The sequence below is a fragment of the Eleginops maclovinus genome, chromosome 8 (assembly GCF_036324505.1).
Source record: "Eleginops maclovinus isolate JMC-PN-2008 ecotype Puerto Natales chromosome 8, JC_Emac_rtc_rv5, whole genome shotgun sequence".
Taxonomy (NCBI): domain Eukaryota; kingdom Metazoa; phylum Chordata; class Actinopteri; order Perciformes; family Eleginopidae; genus Eleginops; species Eleginops maclovinus.
The window spans coordinates 19,936,560-19,959,414 of NC_086356.1; the positions used below are offsets into that span (position 1 = coordinate 19,936,560).

The 22,855-nt window shown below is 41.7% G+C and overlaps 1 protein-coding gene across 1 annotated transcript in view; it reads left to right on the plus strand.

Annotated features, from left to right (window-relative positions):
• Positions 1 to 21,782, plus strand: part of kcnt1a (potassium sodium-activated channel subfamily T member 1a) — a 42,289-nt gene extending 20,507 nt beyond the window's left edge. The window contains exons 10-31 of the mRNA XM_063888828.1: positions 159 to 253; positions 434 to 614; positions 935 to 1,099; positions 1,444 to 1,580; positions 3,620 to 3,683; positions 3,835 to 3,943; positions 4,656 to 4,764; positions 5,788 to 5,937; positions 6,703 to 6,929; positions 7,522 to 7,729; positions 8,719 to 8,824; positions 8,960 to 9,132; positions 11,153 to 11,224; positions 14,878 to 15,012; positions 15,952 to 16,063; positions 16,250 to 16,351; positions 16,552 to 16,635; positions 16,722 to 16,850; positions 17,349 to 17,643; positions 18,327 to 18,389; positions 18,494 to 18,578; positions 20,344 to 21,782. Of these exons, the coding sequence (XP_063744898.1) occupies positions 159 to 253; positions 434 to 614; positions 935 to 1,099; positions 1,444 to 1,580; positions 3,620 to 3,683; positions 3,835 to 3,943; positions 4,656 to 4,764; positions 5,788 to 5,937; positions 6,703 to 6,929; positions 7,522 to 7,729; positions 8,719 to 8,824; positions 8,960 to 9,132; positions 11,153 to 11,224; positions 14,878 to 15,012; positions 15,952 to 16,063; positions 16,250 to 16,351; positions 16,552 to 16,635; positions 16,722 to 16,850; positions 17,349 to 17,643; positions 18,327 to 18,389; positions 18,494 to 18,578; positions 20,344 to 20,461 (2,919 nt within the window). The 3' untranslated portion in view covers positions 20,462 to 21,782. The remainder of the gene's footprint in view (positions 1 to 158; positions 254 to 433; positions 615 to 934; positions 1,100 to 1,443; positions 1,581 to 3,619; positions 3,684 to 3,834; positions 3,944 to 4,655; positions 4,765 to 5,787; positions 5,938 to 6,702; positions 6,930 to 7,521; positions 7,730 to 8,718; positions 8,825 to 8,959; positions 9,133 to 11,152; positions 11,225 to 14,877; positions 15,013 to 15,951; positions 16,064 to 16,249; positions 16,352 to 16,551; positions 16,636 to 16,721; positions 16,851 to 17,348; positions 17,644 to 18,326; positions 18,390 to 18,493; positions 18,579 to 20,343) is intronic.
• Positions 21,783 to 22,855: the final 1,073 nt, after the last annotated feature.

The window sequence follows — 22,855 nt, forward strand, 5'->3', positions numbered from 1 at the left end:
CATCACTGATATAGAAGCTTTATATGCAGGAAAAACAAACTAAAAGAGCTGCTTTTTTTTAATTCCGTGTTTGCACCTCGTGTAAACAATCGTCCACCAGCTTCTTTTCCTGAGTTTTTAGCTTCACATGTTAAAGTACACTGTGGTTCCTTGGGTAGAATGACGTCCACAGAGCGATCCAGAGGACCAACTCAGCCATGTTCAACCAGGTCCTGATCCTGATCTGCACGCTGCTCTGCCTGGTGTTCACCGGGTGAGCAGGATTTCTTTGAGCTGTTTGTAAAGTCCATCTGTGTTTCTGTAGTGTGAAGTAAACCTCTAATATATTCAGGTTAGATTTTGTGGATGCCAACAATACTTTTAATTATTCAGTGTCACTGTAGTGATGCATAGTTTTGAGATATTGAGTGTTTGTTCTCATTTTTCCACTCAGCACATGTGGGATCCAGCACCTCGAGCGAGCAGGGAAAAATCTGTCACTCTTCAACTCCTTCTACTTCTGCATCGTCACTTTCTCCACGGTGGGCTTCGGAGACGTTACCCCCCGCATCTGGCCCTCCCAGCTGCTGGTGGTTATCATGATCTGTGTGGCTCTGGTGGTGCTGCCTCTGCAGGTAAGAGGATATGGAAGGGGAACTACGACCCCTAAAAGTTTAGTTTCTTTGCTCCACAGATCTGGATAAAACTTCCTGAACACATGAGGTCTTCCCCAACCCTGAGTTTCTTTTTAAGTCGAGCCTAAAAAAAACGTTACTGCTGCTTTTGTAGAGGTCATCTAATATAAGCATTGTTATTATACCTCTGCACTGATATCATCATTTTTTACGTATTGTGTTTTTTATACTAGTTGTATTGTCTTGGGCGGTTTGTTCCTCTATATGTGAATGTTTATTTGTGTGTGTGAGCGTTACTCAGTAATCTTGCTGTGTGTCAGTTTGAGGAGCTGATGTATCTGTGGATGGAGAGACAGAAGTCTGGAGGAAACTACAGCCGGCACCGAGCGCAGACGGAGAAACACGTGGTGCTGTGTGTCAGTGCGCTGAAGATAGACCTGCTTATGGATTTTCTCAATGAGTTCTATGCCCATCCCAGGCTGCAGGTACCGAACATCACAATATCACACATTTATATACTGCAGAGTACGCACATCGGGGGGGATAAAGGCAGTGATGGAATGTATCTCACTTCAGTTTCACTTTAAGGGGCCGGTACTTATTCAAAAAAAATGCGTTTTCTGCAGCTTTATACTTGACCTCCACTAAATCACTACATTACTACTTTTACAGAAATAAAAATATCAGACTAATTGGGCCACCTCAGATAAGTAGAGTAACTAGAGACATATAAGTAAGTGTATTTGAACCTAGATTTTGGGACATCTTCCATGTGGTTTTGAAGGAATTTCACATTGGATATCACACGTGTTCTTGTGTATTCTCAAAGGATTACTACGTGGTGATCCTGTGCCCGAGTGAAATGGACCTGCAGGTGCGTAGAGTGCTGCAGATCCCTCTGTGGTCTCAGAGAGTCATCTATCTGCAGGGATCTGTTCTCAAAGACCAGGACCTGCTCAGAGCCAAGTATGTGACACTTAAATCAAATCAAGAGTGCATTATTTTCCTCCTACATGTTGGACTTTAGATAAATCAATCTTCATTGTTTGGGTCTGAGTGGCAAACTGTCGGAGTTATTTGCCCTATCGTAGTCTAGTTTCTCTTAAACGTAATGGAACTGGAGTGAATTGGGCTTGGGGGCTCAATGCAACAACAAATAAAAAATAAAACACCCAACAGTGATGTCTCTTTTTTAGAAACCAAACTTTTTACAACTGACTAAAGATCAGAGCTTCTGGGTTGGATCTCTGCAGAATGAGGTGTGCATCACGTGAAGGTAGTGCAGTATAACCTCTATCAACTCTATTGAGCTTAATAAATAAGTACCAAATAGTTGTTTGTTTTTGCTTCCAATAAGCATCAAGTCAAATAAATTCAGGGAATACCTGATAAAATCAATATGAAATACAAATATATGTATGCATACCATTAGACAAACAAAATAAAACTAAAACTAATTACAGACCGAAGGACAAGAGGAAATAAGATACTTATAAAGAAAAATATCAAATTAATTACTGAATGAAATATAGGAAAATAATACAACTACTGCTAATAATAAATTAATAATTAATTAAATGAATGAATGTATAAAAATGTGGTGAAATTGACATTACTTACATTTTTGTTAAAAGGACAACTTTTGGGGAGAAAGTATTTAAATTGTTTTTTTGTTTTTTTTAATCGACTTCAATACAATACAGCCTGAATCCAGCAAGTGTAAGGGGTACCATGATTTAAATAATATCTTCTAATGAAGCGATACCAGACATCTTACAATTAAGGTTTGGGAAACTTCATCAAGTAATAAAAAATCTAATAAAAACAGAAACTGAATAAAATTATGTGAGAGCTCTTAGTCTGGTCACTGAAGTGTTGCTAATATGTTTATATGTTTACACTTATCTATGTAATTGCTATCATTTCTACAATTGCAGGTGAAACAAATCCTCTCATTTTAATAAGTTACAAATAGGCCTACTGGGAGGATGATGGATTTTAGATTTTAAATGACAACATTGTTTACATAATTTATGGGGAGCTGTATCAGGTGTGATATGTTCACTGAAGTTCATTTTGTGTTTGTTTTTCCTGAGGCCTCTGGGAAAAAAAGACAACTTTTATTGTCAATTCGGTTTGCAGCCTGTCCTGCACAGCTTTTCCTCAGATCTAATTAGCTAGAGCGGATGCTATTTTTTTGTGTATTGCATTTTATGGATGTATAAAAAAATGCAGGATATAAACCTTTATTGTCCCTCTCGCGATGCTGAGACAAAATTGTAATTATTGATTAAAACTATATCCATTTCTTCTACAGCTTACCCCTTCTTTTCCTAAGGAAAGCAATCATGACCTGTCTCACATTTTCTCAATTTTAAGTCATGAAAGTGGAAATGTTAATGGAAGGATTGAAACAGCTGCTGTGGCTTTGGATGAACTTTCTGCAGTGTATGAAAATAACTGCGTGATCATGGAGTACCAGCTTCAATTTGGCATTTATTTTAATTCGACTTCTATGTTGAGTCTCCCAAATTCACATGCAATACTGTAACAACAAAACAAAACAAAAATGGCATGGGAAAATGGCATGTCTTGTGCAACAGTGGTACTATAATCTGTGGAGCACCATATACCAAACATTAATTTCAGATGAAATTGGTTATATAACTTCACTGTTAACATTTGGCAGGGTTGTGATAGAGCAATTAGAAGTGGAGGACAGGGTGTGTGTCGCGCTCACATCCTGCCTCTGGCACCATTTCAATCCTCCCACACTTGTTTTTCATTCTCCTGTCTGTCATAATCATATGCAAAAACAGATCCACGTTTACAGAACATCACATACAGTGCATTTCAGGATACTCTGTGTGTGTTTGTCTCTACATTAAATATCAAATCAAAGGATGTCTCTTGTCTGTTCTGTCTGGTTTAAGATCATAGGCGGAATACGACTTTACTCGAGTAGGCCTATTGCATTTTGACTTTACTTGTTGTTGTTTCTGCAGAATGGATGACGCTGAGGCCTGTTTTATTCTGAGCAGTCGGAACGAGGTGGATCGCATGGCAGCGGTAAGAAGAGCAACAATAAACGGACTCTCTGCCGTAACTCTGAGATGTCGTTAATTTGTGTACAACCACCAAGTCATTAATGCTGTCAGTTTAGCAGTTAATTAAAGGAGATTACTTTATTAATGCATTATCTTTGACTGTTTTCCCTCAGGACCATCAGACCATCCTGAGAGCCTGGGCTGTGAAGGACTTTGCTCCGAATTGCCCCCTTTATGTTCAGATACTCAAACCTGAAAATAAGTTCCATGTGAAATTTGCAGGTAAAAGTTACGTTACTGTCAGTGTAACGTTTACATTTTTTCTGGAAGATAGTTAGATACGAAAATGAATACTACTCTTAGCCTACAGTATAGCTACGGTGGGCGACAGGTGCAAACGCACGAAAACAGAGAAACGCGCTGCGCTCTCAAAAACAATGCAAATATAAAAACACAGCTCAAAACACAACGGAAACTGTCACTCACTCTTGGCAGTTAGTCTGTTTTCCTAGACGTTAGCTAGCTAGCTTACAACTGATATGCAATAATATTGGAAAGATTGGTGAAATCACATTGTTAAAATAAACTGAAAGTAAATTGGCCAAATGTTCCCAGGCGTCAGTGAGCGTGGTCAAAAACTGCATGATTATTTAGGGTGACCAGATTTGAGGTGGCGAAAAAGAGGACACTTGCGATTGTTGGGGGGGAAGTCTAAGTACAGTAGACTTCTGTGCAAAGCGCCATTCAATTTAAGTACACGCTTAATGGTCCCATGAAAAACTGTGAAAACCGGACGTTTTCATGAATTTATAAAACCCCCCCGGACGCTCCGGACAGGACATAAAAAGAGGACATGTCCGGGCAAAAGAGGACGTCTGGTCACCCTAGATTATTATGAGGCAAGAGCTGAAAGTTGATTAGCTTAGCTTGGCATACAGACTGGAAACAGGGAAAATGTTGTGCTGAGTAACTTCTACTTATTGCTTCTTTTCAGATCATGTTGTGTGTGAGGAGGAGTTCAAGTACGCCATGCTGGCCCTCAACTGTGTGTGTCCGGCCACCTCCACCCTGGTCACGCTCCTCGTACACACCTCCCGCGGACGGTCAGCCTTCTTAGCTTAGCTTTTTTTTCTTCTTCTCAGTGTGAAGTTAACATTTCTTCACATGTTTATGTCTGATGAAGTATAGAGATGTGTTTATGAAACTGGCACAGAGAGGAGAATAACCCCAATTGAAACAAAAGTTCAGAGGAAGTAAAGAGAGAGACCAATGAGGCAAAAAGAAAAATCAGGCAGTGACTAAATGGATTTCTTTGTAAAACAGTGTGAAAAGCTCTCTGGTGGAAAATTATTTTTCACAGCTTGACGACCGATCACTTTAAAAAGCTGATGTCAGTGACTAAGTGAAACTGCGAAAGGGGAATCAATGAGCAAACTGAGCTACGGCACTTTCTTTACTCCTGGCAGCTCTTAAGAAAATAAATTGTATTTATAAGGCAAACAGGCTTTGAGATTGCAAAGATTAATACAAAAGGTGCACATGAATATTATAGCTTTCTGGTTGTGGATTGTGTATGAAGAAGCTAGTTTGTTTTAAGGGGTTGGAATTACAAGAGGACCAACAATACTATATTATTCATAAGATATAGAATATTTGTGCAATATGCTTTGTATTAGTATTAATTACCTATTCTGCAAATTATACAAAATGCCAACGTCGATTTTATCTAATAGGATAAAGTTATGGTGCGTTAAAAAAAAGCATGTTACCATCCTTATTTGGACCTATTTTTTCCAATCCCGACAGACTGGAACTGTCTAGTTGACTGAAAAAATATTTGATTTATTTTTGCAAAAATGTGTGATAAAAGGTCAATACTTCATATTTAAGATACTATGCTGTATTGAGTTTTTCCCAAAGCCTTAAATTATTATAGACATGCCATGTCAGAGAACCCCGGGGACTCAGGAACACGACAGAACACCCAGAGGGTCTTGGGGGATATGGAAGGTTTTTGGGATTTAGCCTGACTTCATGAATATGTGTCGAATTGGTTTTACCCTTTAAAAAGTGCTAGGCTCACTGATCTGTGGTATGTGTGTTTTATTTTCCCTGTGTGAATGCAGAGAGGGCCAACAGTCCCCGGAGCAGTGGCAGAGGATGTACGGTTGTTGCTCTGGAAACGAGGTGTACCACATCCGAGTGTGTGACAGCAAGTTCTTTGGAGAGTATAACAGCAAAAGCTTTACATACGCCTCCTTTCATGCTCACAAGAAGTGAGTTGACATGTAAGCTAAAGCATCTTCTTCAGATGCTGACAAGTTGAGAATGTACAGAGACAGTTACAGGGCTGTTAGATTATTCTTTTGTGTATGCAGATAACAACATGTGAAAAGAGAACGTTTTTGATTATAGCAAGAGTACGTGATTTATTTCTCTAACTGAAAGTTGATGTTTTCATCTCAGTGCTGCAACATTTGAATTTAACTCTTGCGTGACCAGAGAACCCTTTCTTGTGTAGTTTGAAAAAAATAGTTTGAAATTTGAGGCTTATGTACCTCCTTTGAGGCTTATGTACCTCCTTTGAGGCTTATGTTCCTCCTTTGAGGCTTATGTTCCTCCTTTGAGGCTTATGTTCCTCCTTCAACAACGTAATTGAAATGAACAGCAGCTCTCACCGATGTTTATTGTGACTAAGTCTAAGTCTGTTAAAAGTAGCTTTTTTTAAATTTATCTGTTGTCCAGCGCTGCATCTTTTGACATATTTTCCATTCTCTTTCCTGATCTTCCTCCCTTGATCTTCCTTAATTAATAACCTCTGGAATGTCGGTATTGACAAATCAGAATTGAATATTCAACTAAGCCGTGTAAAAAGGATATAAATTGTCAAGAGGAGGGCCAAAAGTCAAACTGCCTTGGTATTATTAAGTACTCACATGGATATACTTGTACTTAAACTTGGTCTGAAAAATAGTGCTATCGTTGCATCCCTAGATATTATCCTAAAGCATATTATGCTAACAGCCATCGTGTGTCGGCAGGTACGGCGTGTGTCTGATCGGTATAAAAAAGGAAGACAACAAGAGCATCCTGCTGAACCCTGGCCCGCGCCACATCATGGCCGCCACCGACACCTGCTACTACATCAACATCACCAAGGAGGAGAACTCCGTCATCTTCAACCAGGAGGAGAAGAAGGGCCGCCCGGCAGGGGGGCTCTACGACGGACCCTCGCAGCTTCCTGTGCACAGCATCATCGCCAGCATGGGTGAGAGGCACAGGAGCATAATGGGACAAAAGACCCCACCTCACCTAAACTGGAAAAATAAACACAGACTTCATAGTTACTGTGCATCGCTGTGTAGGTGTCTGATCATTTATGTGAGTCTTTTTGGTAATTGCATTTCTCTATGTAGTAGTTTAATTTCCCCTTTGTAATTGTTTTGGTCTCTTTGTAGTTATTTTGTGTCTATTTGTAGTTGTTTAAGGTTATTTTGCAATTGTCTTGGTCTGTTTTTAGTTAGTCACTGTATGTTTCGTTGTACATTTGTAAAAAAAATAGTTTCGGCCTTTCTGCAATAATTTTGCATATTCTTGTAGTCAAGTTTGTGGTCTTTTTGTAATTATTTTGTGTGTCTTTAAAGTCATTTTATGTCTCAATGTAGTGTGTCTTTTTGTAGTGGTTTCAGGTGTGTCTTTGTGGTCATTTGGCGCATCTTTGTATCATTCTGTGTCTCTGTGAGGTCTTTTTGTGCCTTTTTGTCATCTGGCACAGTGAGCTCCGCTGTGTCTGTTGGTCATTCACTGAAGGAGGAGTTGTTCCTATGTGTGGTATAAAGCGAAGTGAATATCGTTTACAGGCACGGTTGCCATGGATCTTCACAATACGAGTCCCCCTGATGTCTCTGTTGGTAAATTGGTCCCACCCTCAGTAAACGGGGCAGGGGGCCGCCGGCCGAGCATCGCTCCAGTGCAGGAGATTGCCGACTCCTCCTCCATTCTGCCATGTGACCTCCTCAGCGACCAATCAGAAGATGACTCTGTCTTCACAGATGAGAAATCTACCGAGTAAGGTTTCTGTTTGAACATTAATAATCAAACTTTAAAAACCAAATGACAAGGAGTAAATAATGCAGACTATTAGATAATGATAACATTGACAGTGCAGAAAGAATACTTTTACGTTCTATTCAAGCCCAACGTTACCTGACCTCCATTTTGTTTACGTTGCAGTTAGACTTCTTTTGTTGAAAATGACAATGTAGTTTCTTCTGATGACTTTGAGTAACAGTTATTTTACTATTTATGACCTTGAAGTTATTAAAAGGGTGTCTTTTGTCCAGTGAAGGAAACTAACAAGTAATTTAGTAGTTAAGTACAAATAGGATGTGCTTCTTGCTTGTAGTAACCTTTAAATGTTATATAATCCTGCTTACTAGAGAAATACTGTGGTTTAACTTCCCTTCATTTGTGCGTAAGCTGCAATTATTTGTTACATAGCAGTTTAACATTTTACAAACAACATAAGATCTGATTATAAAAGTTAAAATTAGCTTCATGGCAGTAACTACCACACTACTTATCAATATGTATTCTTTAACATAAAATAGTGTAACCGGGGGACATATTTCTGCACAAGTACTCATACTTTTGCTCTTTTAGTTTATGTAAATAAGTTAAACTTGTTTATGGTTCTACACTTCAATTAATGAATGCTGTCCCATTTCTGATTGAACCTAAAATAATTGAATCAACAGTCGTTTAATATATGCTAAACCTGCAAAATGCAAATCAAACGAACAATCACATGCTATCCAAATGAGTCTTGTTGTTTGTTCCCACTATGCAACCTCTCAGACTGTCTGACCAAAAGATAAATTATGTAATATCCTTCTTTGAATAGTTTGCCCAGCATGCATTAGACCTGAGTGCATTGAAATCTTATTTCTAAAGGACTTCTAGGAAACCAGCTTTTTCTTTTGGTACTGGAAATCCTTTTTTGAACAGAGTCTGTTTCCATGCAATGTTTCATTCAAGCTTTTTGGATTTGTTTGCAGGTATGTGAAAGGTTATCCCCCAAACTCTCCGTACATCGGGAGCTCGCCCACCTTGTGCCATCTGTTGGCAGAGAAAGCTCCGTTCTGCTGCCTACGACTGGACCAGGTGGGCAGTCACTGCTCCAACTTAGTCACTCAATTACTTACTGCCTCCATCATTTCCTATCCGCCTCTCCCTCTGTCCTTCACGACTTAAACGCAAACCTAAAATACCTGTTTTGTTTTTGTATTTCTTATGCAGGGTTGCAGGCACAACAGCTTTGAGGATGCTAAGGCTTATGGTTTTAAAAACAAGCTCATCATTGTGTCTGCTGAGACTGCAGGGAATGGTCTTTATAACTTTATAGTTCCTCTCAGAGCTTATTACAGACCCAGGAAAGAACTCAACCCCATTGTCCTGCTGCTGGATAATCCGTGAGTTCACATTCAAAGACACACACACACACACACACACACACACACACACACACACACACACACACACACACACACACACACACACACACACACACACACACACACACACATGCACACACCACTTTTATTGTGAGGGCCATCCTAAAGGTCCTCACAATCATAAATGTCCTCACAGAATGGGTTGTTTTTCCATACTTGGTCCCAATGAGGATAGGACAACAAACACCCAATTTTCAATATAATACCAGGGCAAGTGTCCACCCTTGTAAAGTGCCTTGACAGAATATTGAAGTTTATAAAATCTGATTATATTTGGAACAGTCAAATATTTAAAGTAACATTTTAAATTGTTGTTCGAATTATTTCATATTTTTCTTACATTTTAGTGACTTGATTTTCAATTTCATGATTTATTTGAGTTTTTTCTCAGTTTAATGTATTGTGCTTGGCTTGCGTTTTCTTTGACTTCAAAGCTCTTGGGACTATGTTGGGAAAAGAGCTTTAACATTGCATCCTTTATAGACCTTGGTTTCTTTGTCTGAAAAAGGAAAAACACTATCAACCAATCATTCAATCAGTGGCATTCACACAGACATACACAATCTTTTCCTTTAACCTTCAGTCATTCTTTCACCATTTCACTCCAGGAAACATCATTTCTCGGAAAGCTTCCGTCAGTGTTGCACTTAAGGACAAGACTGTGGAGGTGGAGGTCCATTGTTAGCCCTGATGTGAGGTTACTGCTGCAACTCAGTGATTTGTGTTTTTGAGGGACGAAGAAAAATGAAAACGCTGCACTCTCCAGACAGTAACCATAGCAACTTGCATTGCCTTGAACTGAAATTCTACATATTGCTACAAGCAGAGAAAAAAATAATTAAAAAGATGAAGTAAAAGATTTCTGTGGTGAACACTGAGCGCGCTTTCATCAGCAACCCTGATGTGTCCCATTTCAGCCCCCACATTTGAGCTCTCAGGACTATCATAGAAACACATACATAACAATAAACTCCCTGCCCCCCCAAACATGTAGCTTTCCCCTCCCCTTCCATCAGTGTCGCACAAATACAAACACCCACACACTTTCCATTTGAGTGCTTACGACAGCCTTGGGTCTCGACAGATGCATGAAGAGTTGTTCCATGTGTTGGAAGTAATAAAGCAACTAAATCTCTCTGAGTGTGCTCAGCACCAGACGGATCATCGCTTTAGCGTAAACACATGACAAAATGAAGTTCAGCAGCAGAGCAGTTTGATAAAGCATAGACACTTTATCCCAAATTAACCAAAAGATTTGGATCATCAAGTATTTCTTGCATTTTTGGGGCTTTTGGTGCATTAGTTTATTTCTGTTTCCATGCCAAACATTTTCTTTAATAGTTTTTTTGTTTCATAACTCCTCTTCCAGTAACACACAATACAAAAACAAAAGTAAAACAGTTTTTTTGTTTATTTTATATGATTCTGACATCACAGTAGCATTGTACACAAGGACCAGATGCACTGTAAATACATATAAATACACTACTTATTTATTAACAGAGCAAGACAAGATACAATAAAATAACAACGAGTAATGAAAAACAAAGTGAGGAACATTATTAAAAATAAGTCATAAACAGAAAAAGTTATATCACAGAACCATAAAGCAGTGGTTTCAAATGTAAAGCCAAATTAAAAAATAGGTCTTTATTTTACTCTTAAAAACTTAAATGGAGTTTGCTGTTCTAAGATCCAATGGGAGGCTGTTCCACAGTCTGGGGCCATATAAACAGAAAGCAACCCCCCCCCCCAGATTTCTTCTGAAATGCTTCTTCTAATGGAAAGGCATTGGAGGATCTGAGTGTGCTTGCAGGCAGTCACTGATGTATAGGGGCAAGTGTGGTCTTTGTTTGTTGTGTTTGTTAAATCCTGCCGCAGCATTCTGAATTTATTGCAATTTCTTTAAAGATTTTTCAGGGACGCCAGTAAAAAGAGAATTGCAAATAAATGTATCATATGTTATTTTTTTCCCCAGGCCGGATAATCACTTCCTGGAGGCCATCTGCTGCTTTCCCATGGTCTACTACATGGCTGGGACCATCGACAAGTAAGACTGTCATATTAGCTTCTGCATCCATCCATCCATCCATCTTCTCCCGCTTTTCCGTCAGGGTCGCGGAGGTAACAGCTCCAGCAGAGAGCCCCAAACTTTCCTTTCCCTGGCCACATCAACCAGCTCTGACTGGGGGATTCCAAGGCGCTCCCAGGCCAGCGAAGAGATATAATCCCTCCACCTGGTCCTAGGTCTACCCCTCGGTCTCTTCCCAGCTGGACGTGCCTGGAACACCTCCCTAGGGAGGCGCCCAGGTGGCATCCTCACTAGGTGCCCGAACCACCTCAACTGGCTCCTTTCAACGCGAAGGAGCAGCGGTTCTACTCCGAGTCCCTCCCGGATGACTGAACTTCTCACCTTATCCCTAAGGGAGATGCCAGCCACCCTGCGGAGAAATCCCATTTCGGCCGCTTGTATCCGCGATCTCGTTCTTTCGGTCATGACCCATCCTTCATGACCATAGGTGAGGGTAGGAACGAAGATGGCCCGGTAGACAGAGAGCTTTGCCTTCTGGCTCAGCTCTCTTTTCGTCACAACGGTGCGGTAAAGCGACTGCAGTACCGCTCCCGCTGCTCCGATTCTCCGGCCCATCTCACGCTCCATTGTTCCCTCACTCGAGAACAAGACCCCGAGATACTTGAACTCCTTCACTTGGGGTAAGGCTTCATTCCCTACCTGGAGTGGACAATCCATCGGTTTCCTGCTGAGAACCATGGCCTCAGATTTGGAGGTGCTGATCCTCATCCCAGCCGCTTCACACTTGGCCGCGAACCGATCCAGTGAGTGCTGAAGGTCACAGACCGATGAAGCCATTAGAACCACATCATCTGCAAAAAGCAGTGGTGCAATCCTTAGCCCACCGAACTGCAAACCCCCTCCCCCACGACTACGCCTCGAAATCCTGTCCATGAATATCACAAACAGGATTGGTGACAAAGCGCAGCCCTGGCGGAGGCCAACCCTCACCGGAAAACGGTCCGACGTGCTACCGAGGACCCGGACACAGCTCTCGCTTTGGGAGTACAGAGATTGGATGGCCCTGAGCAAAGACCCCCTCACCCCATACTCCCGCAGCACCTCCCACAGTATCTCCCTGGGAACCCGGTCATACGCCTTCTCCAAATCCACAAAGCACATGTAGACCGGATGAGCGTACTCCCAGGCCCCCTCCAGGATCCTTGCGAGAGTGAAAAGCTGGTCCGTCGTTCCACGACCAGGACGAAAACCGCATTGTTCCTCTTCAATCTGAGGTTCGACAATCGGCCGGACCCTCCTTTCCAGCACCTTAGAGTAAACTTTCCCGGGGAGGCTGAGTAATGTGATGCCTCTGTAATTGGCACACACCCTCTGATCCCCCTTTTTAAAGAGAGGAACCACCACCCCGGTCTGCCACTCCTTCGGTACTGTTTCCGACTTCCACGCAATGTTGACGAGACGTGTCAACCATGACAGTCCCTCAACACCCAGAGCCTTCAGCATTTCTGGGCGGATCTCATCCACCCCCGGGGCTTTGCCACTGTGGAGCTGTTTAACTACCTCAGTGACTTCCCCCCGTGAGATTGGAATTGATCCCCCTTCATACTCCAGCTCCGCCTCTAACATAGAGTGCGGAGTTGTCGGATTCAGGAGTTCCTCAAAGTGTTCCTTCCACCGCCCTAACACACTATCAGTTGAGGTCAACAGCGCCCCATCCTTACTGTAAACAGCTTGGATGGTACCCTGCTTCCCCCTCCTGAGGTGCCGGACGGTTTTCCAGAACAACTTTGGTGCCGACCGAAAGTCCTTCTCCATGGCTTCTCCGAACTTCTCCCACACCCGCTGCTTTGCGTCGGCCACGGCTGAGGCTGCTGCACTTCGGGCCTGGCGATACCTTGCAACTGCGTCAGGAGTACCCAGGGATAACATATCCCGGAAGGCCTCCTTCTTCAGTCGGACGGCTTCCCTAACCACCGGTGTCCACCACGAGGTTCGAGGGTTACCGCCCCTTGAGGCACCTAAGACCTTGAGACCACAGCTCCCCGCCGCAGCTTCGGCAATAGAAGCTTTGAACACCGCCCACTCTGGTTCAATGTCCCCAGCCTCCACAGGGATGCCTGAAAAGCTCCGCCGGAGGTGTGAGTTGAAGGCTTCCTGGACATGGGACTCCTCCAGACGTTCCCAGTTCACCCGCACTACACGTTTGGGCTTACCAGGTCTGTCCAGAGGCTTCCCCCGCCACTCGACCCAACTCACCACCAGATGGTGATCAGTTGACAACTCCGCCCCTCTCTTCACCCGAGTGTCCAAAACATGCGGCCTCAGATCCGATGATACGATTACAAAATCGATCATGGACCTTCTGCCTAGGGTGCTCTGGTACCACGTACACTTATGAGCATCCTTATGTTCGAACATGGTGTTTGTTATGGCCAATCCATGACTAGCACAGAAGTCCAGTAACAAACCACCACTCCGGTTCAGATCAGGGGGGCCGTTCCTCCCAATCACGCCCCTCCAAGTGTCTCCATCATTGCCCACGTGTGCGTTGAAGTCTCCCAGCAAGACTAAGGAGTCCCCTTCAGGAGCCCCATACAGGACTTCTTTCAGGGTCTCCAAGAAGGCCGAATACTCTGAACTGCTGTTTGGTGCATAAGCACACACAACAGTCAGAGTTTTCCCCCCCATGACCCGCAGGCGTAGGGAGGCGACCCTCTCGTCCACTGGGGTAAACTCCAACAAAGCGGCACTCAACCGGGGGCTTGTGAGTATCCCCACACCCGCTCGGCGCCTCACACCTTGGGCAACTCCGGAGAAGAATAGAGTCCAACCCCTATCCAGAAGTAAGGTTCCAGAGCCGACGCTGTGCGTAGAGGTGAGCCCCACCAGATCCAACTGGTAACGCTCCACCTCCCGCACAAGCTCCGGCTCCTTCCCCCCCAGAGAGGTGACATTCCATGTCCCCAAAGCCAACTTCTGTCGCCTGAGTCTGGTCCGTCGAGACCCTCTGCTTTCACTGCCACCCTTCTGGCAGCGCACCCGACCCCATCGTTGTTTCCCGTAGGTGGTGGGCCCGCGGGACGGAGAAGCGGAGGTGTTGCCCACGTTGCTTTTTCGGGCTGTGCCCGGCCGGGCTCCGTGGCAAGCCCGGCCACCAGACGCTCGCTGACGAGTCCTCCTTCTGGGCCTGGCTCCAGAAGGGGACCCCGGGCTTCCTCCGGGCCGGGTATCCTCGCTTCCAATTATGTTCATTCATGAAGTCTTTTTGAACCAATCTTAGTCTGGCCCCTTACCTGAGACCAATTTGCCATGGGAGACCCTACCAGGAACACAATGTTCCAGACAACACAGCCCCCAGGTTCATCGGGGCACACAAACCTCTCCACCACGATAAGGTGCTGGTTCTTGGAAAGGGTTGATTAGCTTCTGCATTTCATTTAAAAGTGCTTTTATATATTATAGTCATACAACATGTTGAAGAAGTTTTTGTACTCATCTGATATTTCATTGGATGTACATTACAGCATGTACCAGGGAAATTGGTGTCTTATACTTATAGTGTGTGTGTGTGTGTGTGTGTGTGTGTGTGTGTGTGTGTGTGTGTGTGTGTGTGTGTGTGTGTGTGTGTGTGTGTGTGTGTGTGTGTGTGTGTGTGTGTGTGTGTGTTTCAGTCTGGACAGCCTGCTGCAGTGTGGCATCATCTATGCTGATAATTTGGTGGTGGTGGATAAAGAGAGTACAATGAGTGCCGAGGAAGACTACATGGCTGATGCCAAAACTATTGTCAATGTGCAGACTATGTTCAGGTAATTCTGCAGGTTGTATCACAATCGATATCAAATATTATCAATGGCATGGTATAATGTCACTGTGAAACTTGTATTGGAAATCATGTTTGGACGACAGAAGTATTGTTAAACTTATTGTCAATTTAAAGGTTTACTGTTTATTTGATCAGGCAGACTCATTGAGATTATATCAGCCAAAACACTACACAATAAACAAGTAGTAACAGTTTCAAGAAACAGTCAAACTTCATTGTATGAATCTTGAATATGTCATACTAATGTGACAACCATTTGAAAGTTGAATGGCATGACATTTAGAGTCACAGGCCGAGGGGGGGAATACCAAATTCTTGCTTTTTTTTTATGCCTCAACTAATGAAAACTTCTATTACCTATTAATCTGCTTAATATTGTCAATATTATGCCAATTATGATTTGGTCCATAAAATTGCAAAAAATGTCCATCCTAGTTTCACAAAGTCTCATCCCAGTTTGAGTTTAAATGGTCTTGGTTTATCATTCCAAAGGTATTAAGTTGAATGAGGTAGAAACTGAAAAATCAGGAATCTTCACGTATTGGTATGGATTTTTTCTAAATAGTATGTAAATATTTTTTTGTCAAATATGTCGATTTGTCTAATAATCATTAAGAATACGTCACGAATCTGACGTGTATTTCTCTTAAGACCTCTCTTAAAAGCAAGTTCAAATACAAACGTAGGTCAATATTCGTAAATGACTCAAAGATTCAGAGGCTTTTTTGTGATATGCAAAGATTTTGGCCTTGAGAATCCTGTCTTAGAAATGAAAAAGTGTAATGAAATATTGCAATAGACATAACAGTGCAATTAAGATGCAGGAATAAGAACAATATATACGCATAAAGCCCAGATGTTGTTGCTGTAGTAAGGTACGCATTGCATTTTTTTTTATGCACACCCTTCTGTCTTTCTCCAGGTTGTTTCCTAGTCTGAGCATCATCACAGAGCTGACTCACCCCTCCAACATGAGATTCATGCAGTTCAGGGCAAAGGACTGCTACTCACTGGCCCTCTCCAAATTGGAGAAGGTAAAACACAGTGAATGGGGCAGTATGAGTTATGAGCATGAATCTAAAAGAAGTTGCAGAAGAGAGTATTTTTCTTTCTGTAACACTGTTTTTTTACGTTTGCCATTTCCCTCTGACTTTCTATCAGAAAAGTGACAGAACTTTAAAATCATTGCTGTTTCAATTTGTCTTGGTTCTCCCACACAGAAAGAGCGTGATAAAGGCTCCAACTTGGCCTTCATGTTTCGCCTACCCTTCGCTGCAGGGCGAGTGTTCAGCATCAGCATGCTGGACACCCTGCTGTATCAGGTCGGTACACACCTACAGCAAAGCACCTCAAATAACACTTCCAATGCCAGGTAAAGAAATGAAATCTTACAGCAGCAGTGCTACCTGAAGAAACTGAGCGGCAGAATAAAGCTAAAGTGCCCTCTTGTGTTCAGTCATAGGAAGAAAACCATGGTTTTTAGTTTTTACTGTTAATGTTAAATGCTTCTATTTGATTCCAGTCTTTTGTGAAGGACTACATGATCCTTATTGCCAGGCTGCTGCTGGGGCTGGACACCACTCCAGGATCCGGATACCTCTGTGCTGTGAGTTTAATCAAATAAAAAACATCTCTGAGGAAAAACAAAGAATCTAACACAGTGTCTTAGTACCCCTGTGTTTCCCATTCCAGATGAAGGTAACAGAGGAAGATCTGTGGATCAGTACTTATGGCAGACTGTTTCAGAAACTCTGCTCCTCAAGTGCCGAAATTCCTATTGGGATCTATCGGACAGAATCTCATGTTTTCCCGACTTCTGAGGTGAGATCTCTGAGATGATAATGTAAGTCGTATAAATCTAAACATCCAGCTTGGACACAATAACATGTTTGCTACCTCCGCAAGGAAGTCATTTGAGCCTTTTAGAATAGTTTTTTCTTTGTATTGTGTCATAAAAAAAGAATCATCATGGACTTTTCTTTTTTTTTCAACATTTTATAGACCTTAGGGCAGAGTAATCGGGTCTTAAAATAATTGTTAATTGCAGCCCAAGAGGTTATATTTTCGATTTTTGGTTTGAATACCTACTGTTATTTTATTTTTTATTTTTTTTTACTTGGTGGAAGGGAGACCATTTTGCAAAAGAGGAACTGATTGAATTTTAGAATAGTTCTGATTCATGGAGCAGATGCCCAAATTATTTCGATATGGAATATTCTCATTCATATAAAACATGTTACTGAAGTAACTAATGAAGTTCTATTATCATAAACACACTGAAAGGTGTTGTGAAGGTTACTTCCTGTCACTCCACCTTAGTCACAGGTGTCAGTCAGTGTTGACGAATGTGAGGACACCAAGGAGAAAGGGGACGATTCTCGCAGCAACGACCAGTCAGATCACCCCCTGCTGAGGAAGAAGAGCATGCAGTGGGCCCGGCGTCTGAGTAAGAAGAGCGTGAGGTGGCAGGGGTCGAGCCGCGACTCGAGCAGGGACCACGCCCAGCGCATTGCTCAGCAGCGCCTCAACCTTTACCGTCGCTCCGAGAGGGAGGAGCTGTCGGAGCTGGTCCGCAACCGCATGAGGCATCTGGGCCTCCCCACGTCCGGATATGGTGAGGAAGGTTATGAGGCCACTGGTCAGAAGTTTCATTTCCCCAAAACTGTACGTCTTCTTCAGATTTAAGCAGCTCAAAGGGAACTTTTATGTTGATTTTGGCGGCCCCTGCAGGCAAAAGCGGATTTTTTTCCAATGCGCAACACCCCCTCTTGTCATAAAGATTTTAATCTGGTTTATCAATTTAACTTTTTATTATACCATTGCATTTTTAGAATACTGCTTGGCGATCAGCAAATGTATCTATTTGTAGATATTTAATATTATAACTATGAAAACAAAATTATGAAATAAAGTTGATTAGCCACCAACCATAAAACCACATCACACAATGCAAATCTGTAAATAAAATAAAAACCACAAAATATTTATTCCAATAGAAAACCCCCTTATAATAATAATAATAATAATAATAATAATAATAATAATAATAATAATAATAATAATAATAATAATAATAATAATAATAATACATTGTATTTCTATAAACTGTTTAATCCTACAGTACGTCACAGGTAATCCAACCGGGTGTATATTTCTGAGTTTATTTCGAAATATCAAATTGTCTTGCTTTTGTTTGCTTATGTAGGCAATATAGAGCCATGAATACTAAACTGAGACTGTTTCATCACCAGTTAACAACCGTGAGTAGTAACTTAAAAAGTTTGTTTCTGTTTGTAGAAGACCTCACTAACCTGACTGCCAGCGACGTCATGAACAGAGTCAACCTGGGATACCTACAAGGTAAACCCATAACAATCCTGTAGCAGCTAGAAATTAGTATCATAACTGAGTCATAGAAATCTGACTAATCCAGTTTTCTGATTGAGATGATTTTCCTGTTTCAGATGAGCAGAACGATCACCAGAACACACTGTCCTACGTCCTGATCAACCCTTCTCCTGACACCAGGCTGGAGCTCAATGACGTTGTGTAAGCATGTCTCTTTTGTGTCGCTCCTGTTGTGTGCGTGGGCGAGTGTCTTGTTTTTCAAGAATGGTAATCTGGTGAAATTTGAGTCACTACTGCTTCTGTTTATTTCTCAGCTTTCCCGAAGCTGTCTCATTTGTGGGTGTTCTTGCAAGTGTATTATACTGTGTGAATCTTGTCAGAAATGATTCCAAGTGACAATCTTTTTTTTCACAGTGGATATGAAGGAGATCAATAGTGAAAACAAATAAAATAAATATTGCTTTGCCACTTTGACTTCATTTGACAAATGAAAGCCTCCGCCAAGAATGTTTTCTGTTGAGTGTTTGTTTGTTCTGATCTGAGTTAATACACACATTATTTTTCCACTTTCATTAACATTGCAAGATAAATCTTTTCTTGTATAAATTGAATACTTGAATTGGATTGCTCGCAATTAAATGCCACAGAGAACTAGAATTGCATTGGAGAGCAGATATATCACTTCTAAGGCTTAGGGTTAGGTTTAGGGTTAACCAAAAAGTTTGGGATCCAACCAATGATTCGGACCCGCTCCTGAATGTAATGAGGCATTGGTCCATGGACAGTTGTTCTGCTATTCTGCTGGCATTTAAGGGAATTGTCATAGTGGCCAAATGATGGTACTTCCATTACAATTGACTTTAAATAGGCATATGATTAATTTGTAACGATATCAATTACCCAGAACGGACACTTGTATTGCCCATATTTTCAGTCCTTTAGTTTTAAAAGTTGTAGAATGTGATAAAAGCTGAATCCAGAGTTATTTTCTCTCTCCATTCATTTTACTGAGCCAGGAACGGTCGTGGCACTGCAAATTGGCACACTCTCTATGCGTCCAGATAGAGTACTCTTGCTCTCGAGAGGCAGGATATTTTGGCTTCATGCACCGCAGAGCAACTTTTAAAGGATTAAACGGGGTCCTGCCGTCAATGCTGTATCAAGTTCTCTTTATACATCCATGAAGATAACCCCCTTGTTGGAGTTATTCGTCCCCAGATCTGCACAGAGCTTTAACACGTCTTACATAGCTGTTTAGGTTTCCAAGACAAGTTTACTTTTTTTGTTAACTCTTTTCACATTTTTTCCAGCCACAGCAGTCAACCAAAAAGCTCTTAAAATCCAATGTACGGTACCTTTCTAACAACAAACAGCAGATGGCTCAAAGTAAGCCACTAGCTTGGGCATTTAAGAGCTAACAAGCTAGACAATTCCCCAAGGATTCGATGGAGACCAAATCAAAGCTCTCTCGCACAACCTCTCCTCAAAGCAATCCCCTTTTTTATTTTCTTCTTCTTCCTCGCAATATAAAAAGAGGTGCACACGCCACCAAAAAAACTGGAACATTGCCACTCACATGCTTGCTATATGAACATTCTGCATGATCACACATTTGAAGCTGCACACAGACGTCCACTTAAAGCCTGTGGGTCAACCTCGCGAATGAGCATGAATTAGCTTTCATCAGCATTGTGTGAACTCATTTGTTAAGGGCTTGTATACAACAAACCTTCAATTATATGTAAAAGTCCCTGGCTCCAGCTCTTAATATTCCTCTACAAAAGAACTGACCCAGACAGTTATGCAGCCTATTATTTGAGAGGATTACAGGGAAATTTCATATCCTCTTCTTTCTTCATGTGACTTCTGCACTTAAGGGGATTCGGAAAGCGGTCCCACATAGCGACTCTTTCAAATTGTTGCACAGTTTCTAATTTCTTTATCTGCCCTCTTGTTTCTCTTTCAGGTATTTGATTCGATCGGACCCTCTGGCTCACGTCCCAGAGGAGCCTCCTCTCCACAGAAGCAGCCTGAAAGAGAGACACGAGTCCGAAACAGAGCCCAGAGAGGACACCCAACTCTGAGAAACACGTTAACCTCCACTAATACAGTCCCGTTTAATAAACACCCCCTTCAGCTTTTCACGGGGTGCTGGTTGCATCCGTGCAGTCTGAAAGAGGACAGCCTGTGCTACAATGTTCCAGCGCTGCAGTCTGCAACCGTGTTATGAGTGCCTACTGTCCCCTGTGACATTTTCATCCTCTCTCCTCCGACGTTGTAAGTAAGAGTAACTGTGTTCATTGCTGTGAAAGCTCTCTCAGATGAGCATTCAGGGACAAGTGTGTCAATCAAAAAGGAAGATTTGAATCAGGTCCATCATACCTGCAGTATCGTCCTTGATTAGAGTGAGTTTCCCCCAACCACTGTTTGGAGTTGTTTATTGTTTTATTGGTAGTGACTCCTCTCAGAAAAATATAAAGTCTTTTCTTATCTTTTTAGATCAGATGCATTTATTCTAGTTGTCTCTGGTCCATACTCTATTCACCTTCATTCAAGTCAAATAAAACATAACATTCAACACTATGTGACTTAAATAAAATATGTGCATTAAAGCTTTCCTTTAAAGCTTATTTTTGTAGCTGAATCGTAGAAGTAGTTGCTAACGGAGCCCGGCAGTAGCCATAGAGGAAGAAAGGACACTATTCACATTTGTGAGCACAAGATATAATTAAATTACCTAACTTAAATGAAATCATTACCAGATTTTGATTCAATTATGTCCACAAATTAAATCTTTAATAACTTTAGCCATGCAAAAGGCCAAATCATTCATCCCAGCTGCCACCTGCTGCAGGCATCTGTCCTTCGTTTATAGAGACATGAATAAATACTCTTTAATGAAGCTTTACTTTAGCTTCGGGTGAGTTATCTAGACCTATTCTCAATACTTGCTTTGTATTACGTTGTTAGGACAAGCCAATAAACAAGGATAAAGAGAGCGTGTGGGTGATATTGTGAGCATCCAGGATTTATTTAACTTTGACAAACCACTGAAATGAATAAATTACTTTTTTTCCTCTATGGCGGCCCCTGTGCTCCCTAGTTATTCAGTAGTGAAAGGTTTTGAATATTAAATGATGTACAAATATTGTTGTTCCTCACATTTCTGAGGTTGGATGAGGTTTTTGCAATGCAAGTGCAGTTTAACAGTTTTTAACCCTTTTAACAGGCTGTGCAATATATGCAGTATTGTGCCATTCAGATTTATTTGATTTGTACTGTATTAGGAATCAGAAAACTTTTACTTTAAGCACTGCTCAATTAATAAATGTGCTTGTGAATGTACATGTATGGCTCTTTGGACAAGGTATGCATTTCTAAAATGCTACATCCTGTACTGTAAGAATATTTGACTTTCACTTCATGTTAAAAAATATTTGTACTTGACCAATAAAGTGCTATATCATGAAGTAAAAACACATTGAAAGTGCCATTGTATTGCTGCATGTCTTCAACATAGAAATGGTGATTTGAAAGAATACTTTGGGGATTTTTCATGACGATAAATATAAAGCTCTTTAATAAAATACTTTTTTTTGCAGATTTTTCATAGTTAACAGCCTAAATGGAAAGACCACACACGTATAAAGCTTGGTCCTGTGTAAAATATACTGAATAACAAAATAATTGGTGGAAGGAAAGGAGATAGAAGCAAGGAAACAGGGTTGAAACGATGAGATGATGTGAAAAAGGAAGGTGGGAAGGCACTGAGTGACTAACAGGTGAGTCACATCGCCGTCAATCAGGAGAAAGCTGTGGTCTAATCAGGACACTCAAGAGAAAACACCTGTGTGCTTTAATGTGGGGGTGCGAGCTGGCATGTCTTAAGTAAGAGAAAATACAGCAACAGGGAGAAATATAAAGCAATATGACAGCTGAGAGCCCTCCCTGTAAAGTGCTTTTATTATGATTCTTCTTAAATGTATGCTCTATAGTGCTCATATGCTATACAGCACACTACTTTCTGATGACAGGTGGGAGGAGACTTTAGTCGATAACACTCCGCAATAATGACTACTAAAGAAAATGCAAGATAATAAGTTCCCTAGTTAATTCAAAATACATACACATACAGGGTCTCCAAGAAGTATTTGGCCTTCTTGGAGACCCTGAAAGAAGTACTGTATGGGGCTCCTGAAGGGGACTCCTTAGTCTTGCTGGGAGATTTCAACGCACACGTGGGCAATGATGGAGACACTTGGAGGGGCATGATTGGGAGGAACGGCCCCCCTGATCTGAACCGGAGTGGTGGTTTGTTACTGGACTTCTGTGCTAGTCATGGGTTGGCCATAACAAACACCATGTTCGAACATAAGGATGCTCATAGTGTACGTGGTACCAGAGCACCCTAAGCAGAAGGTCCATGATCGATTTTGTAATCGCATCATCGGACCTGAGGCCGCATGTTTTGGACACTC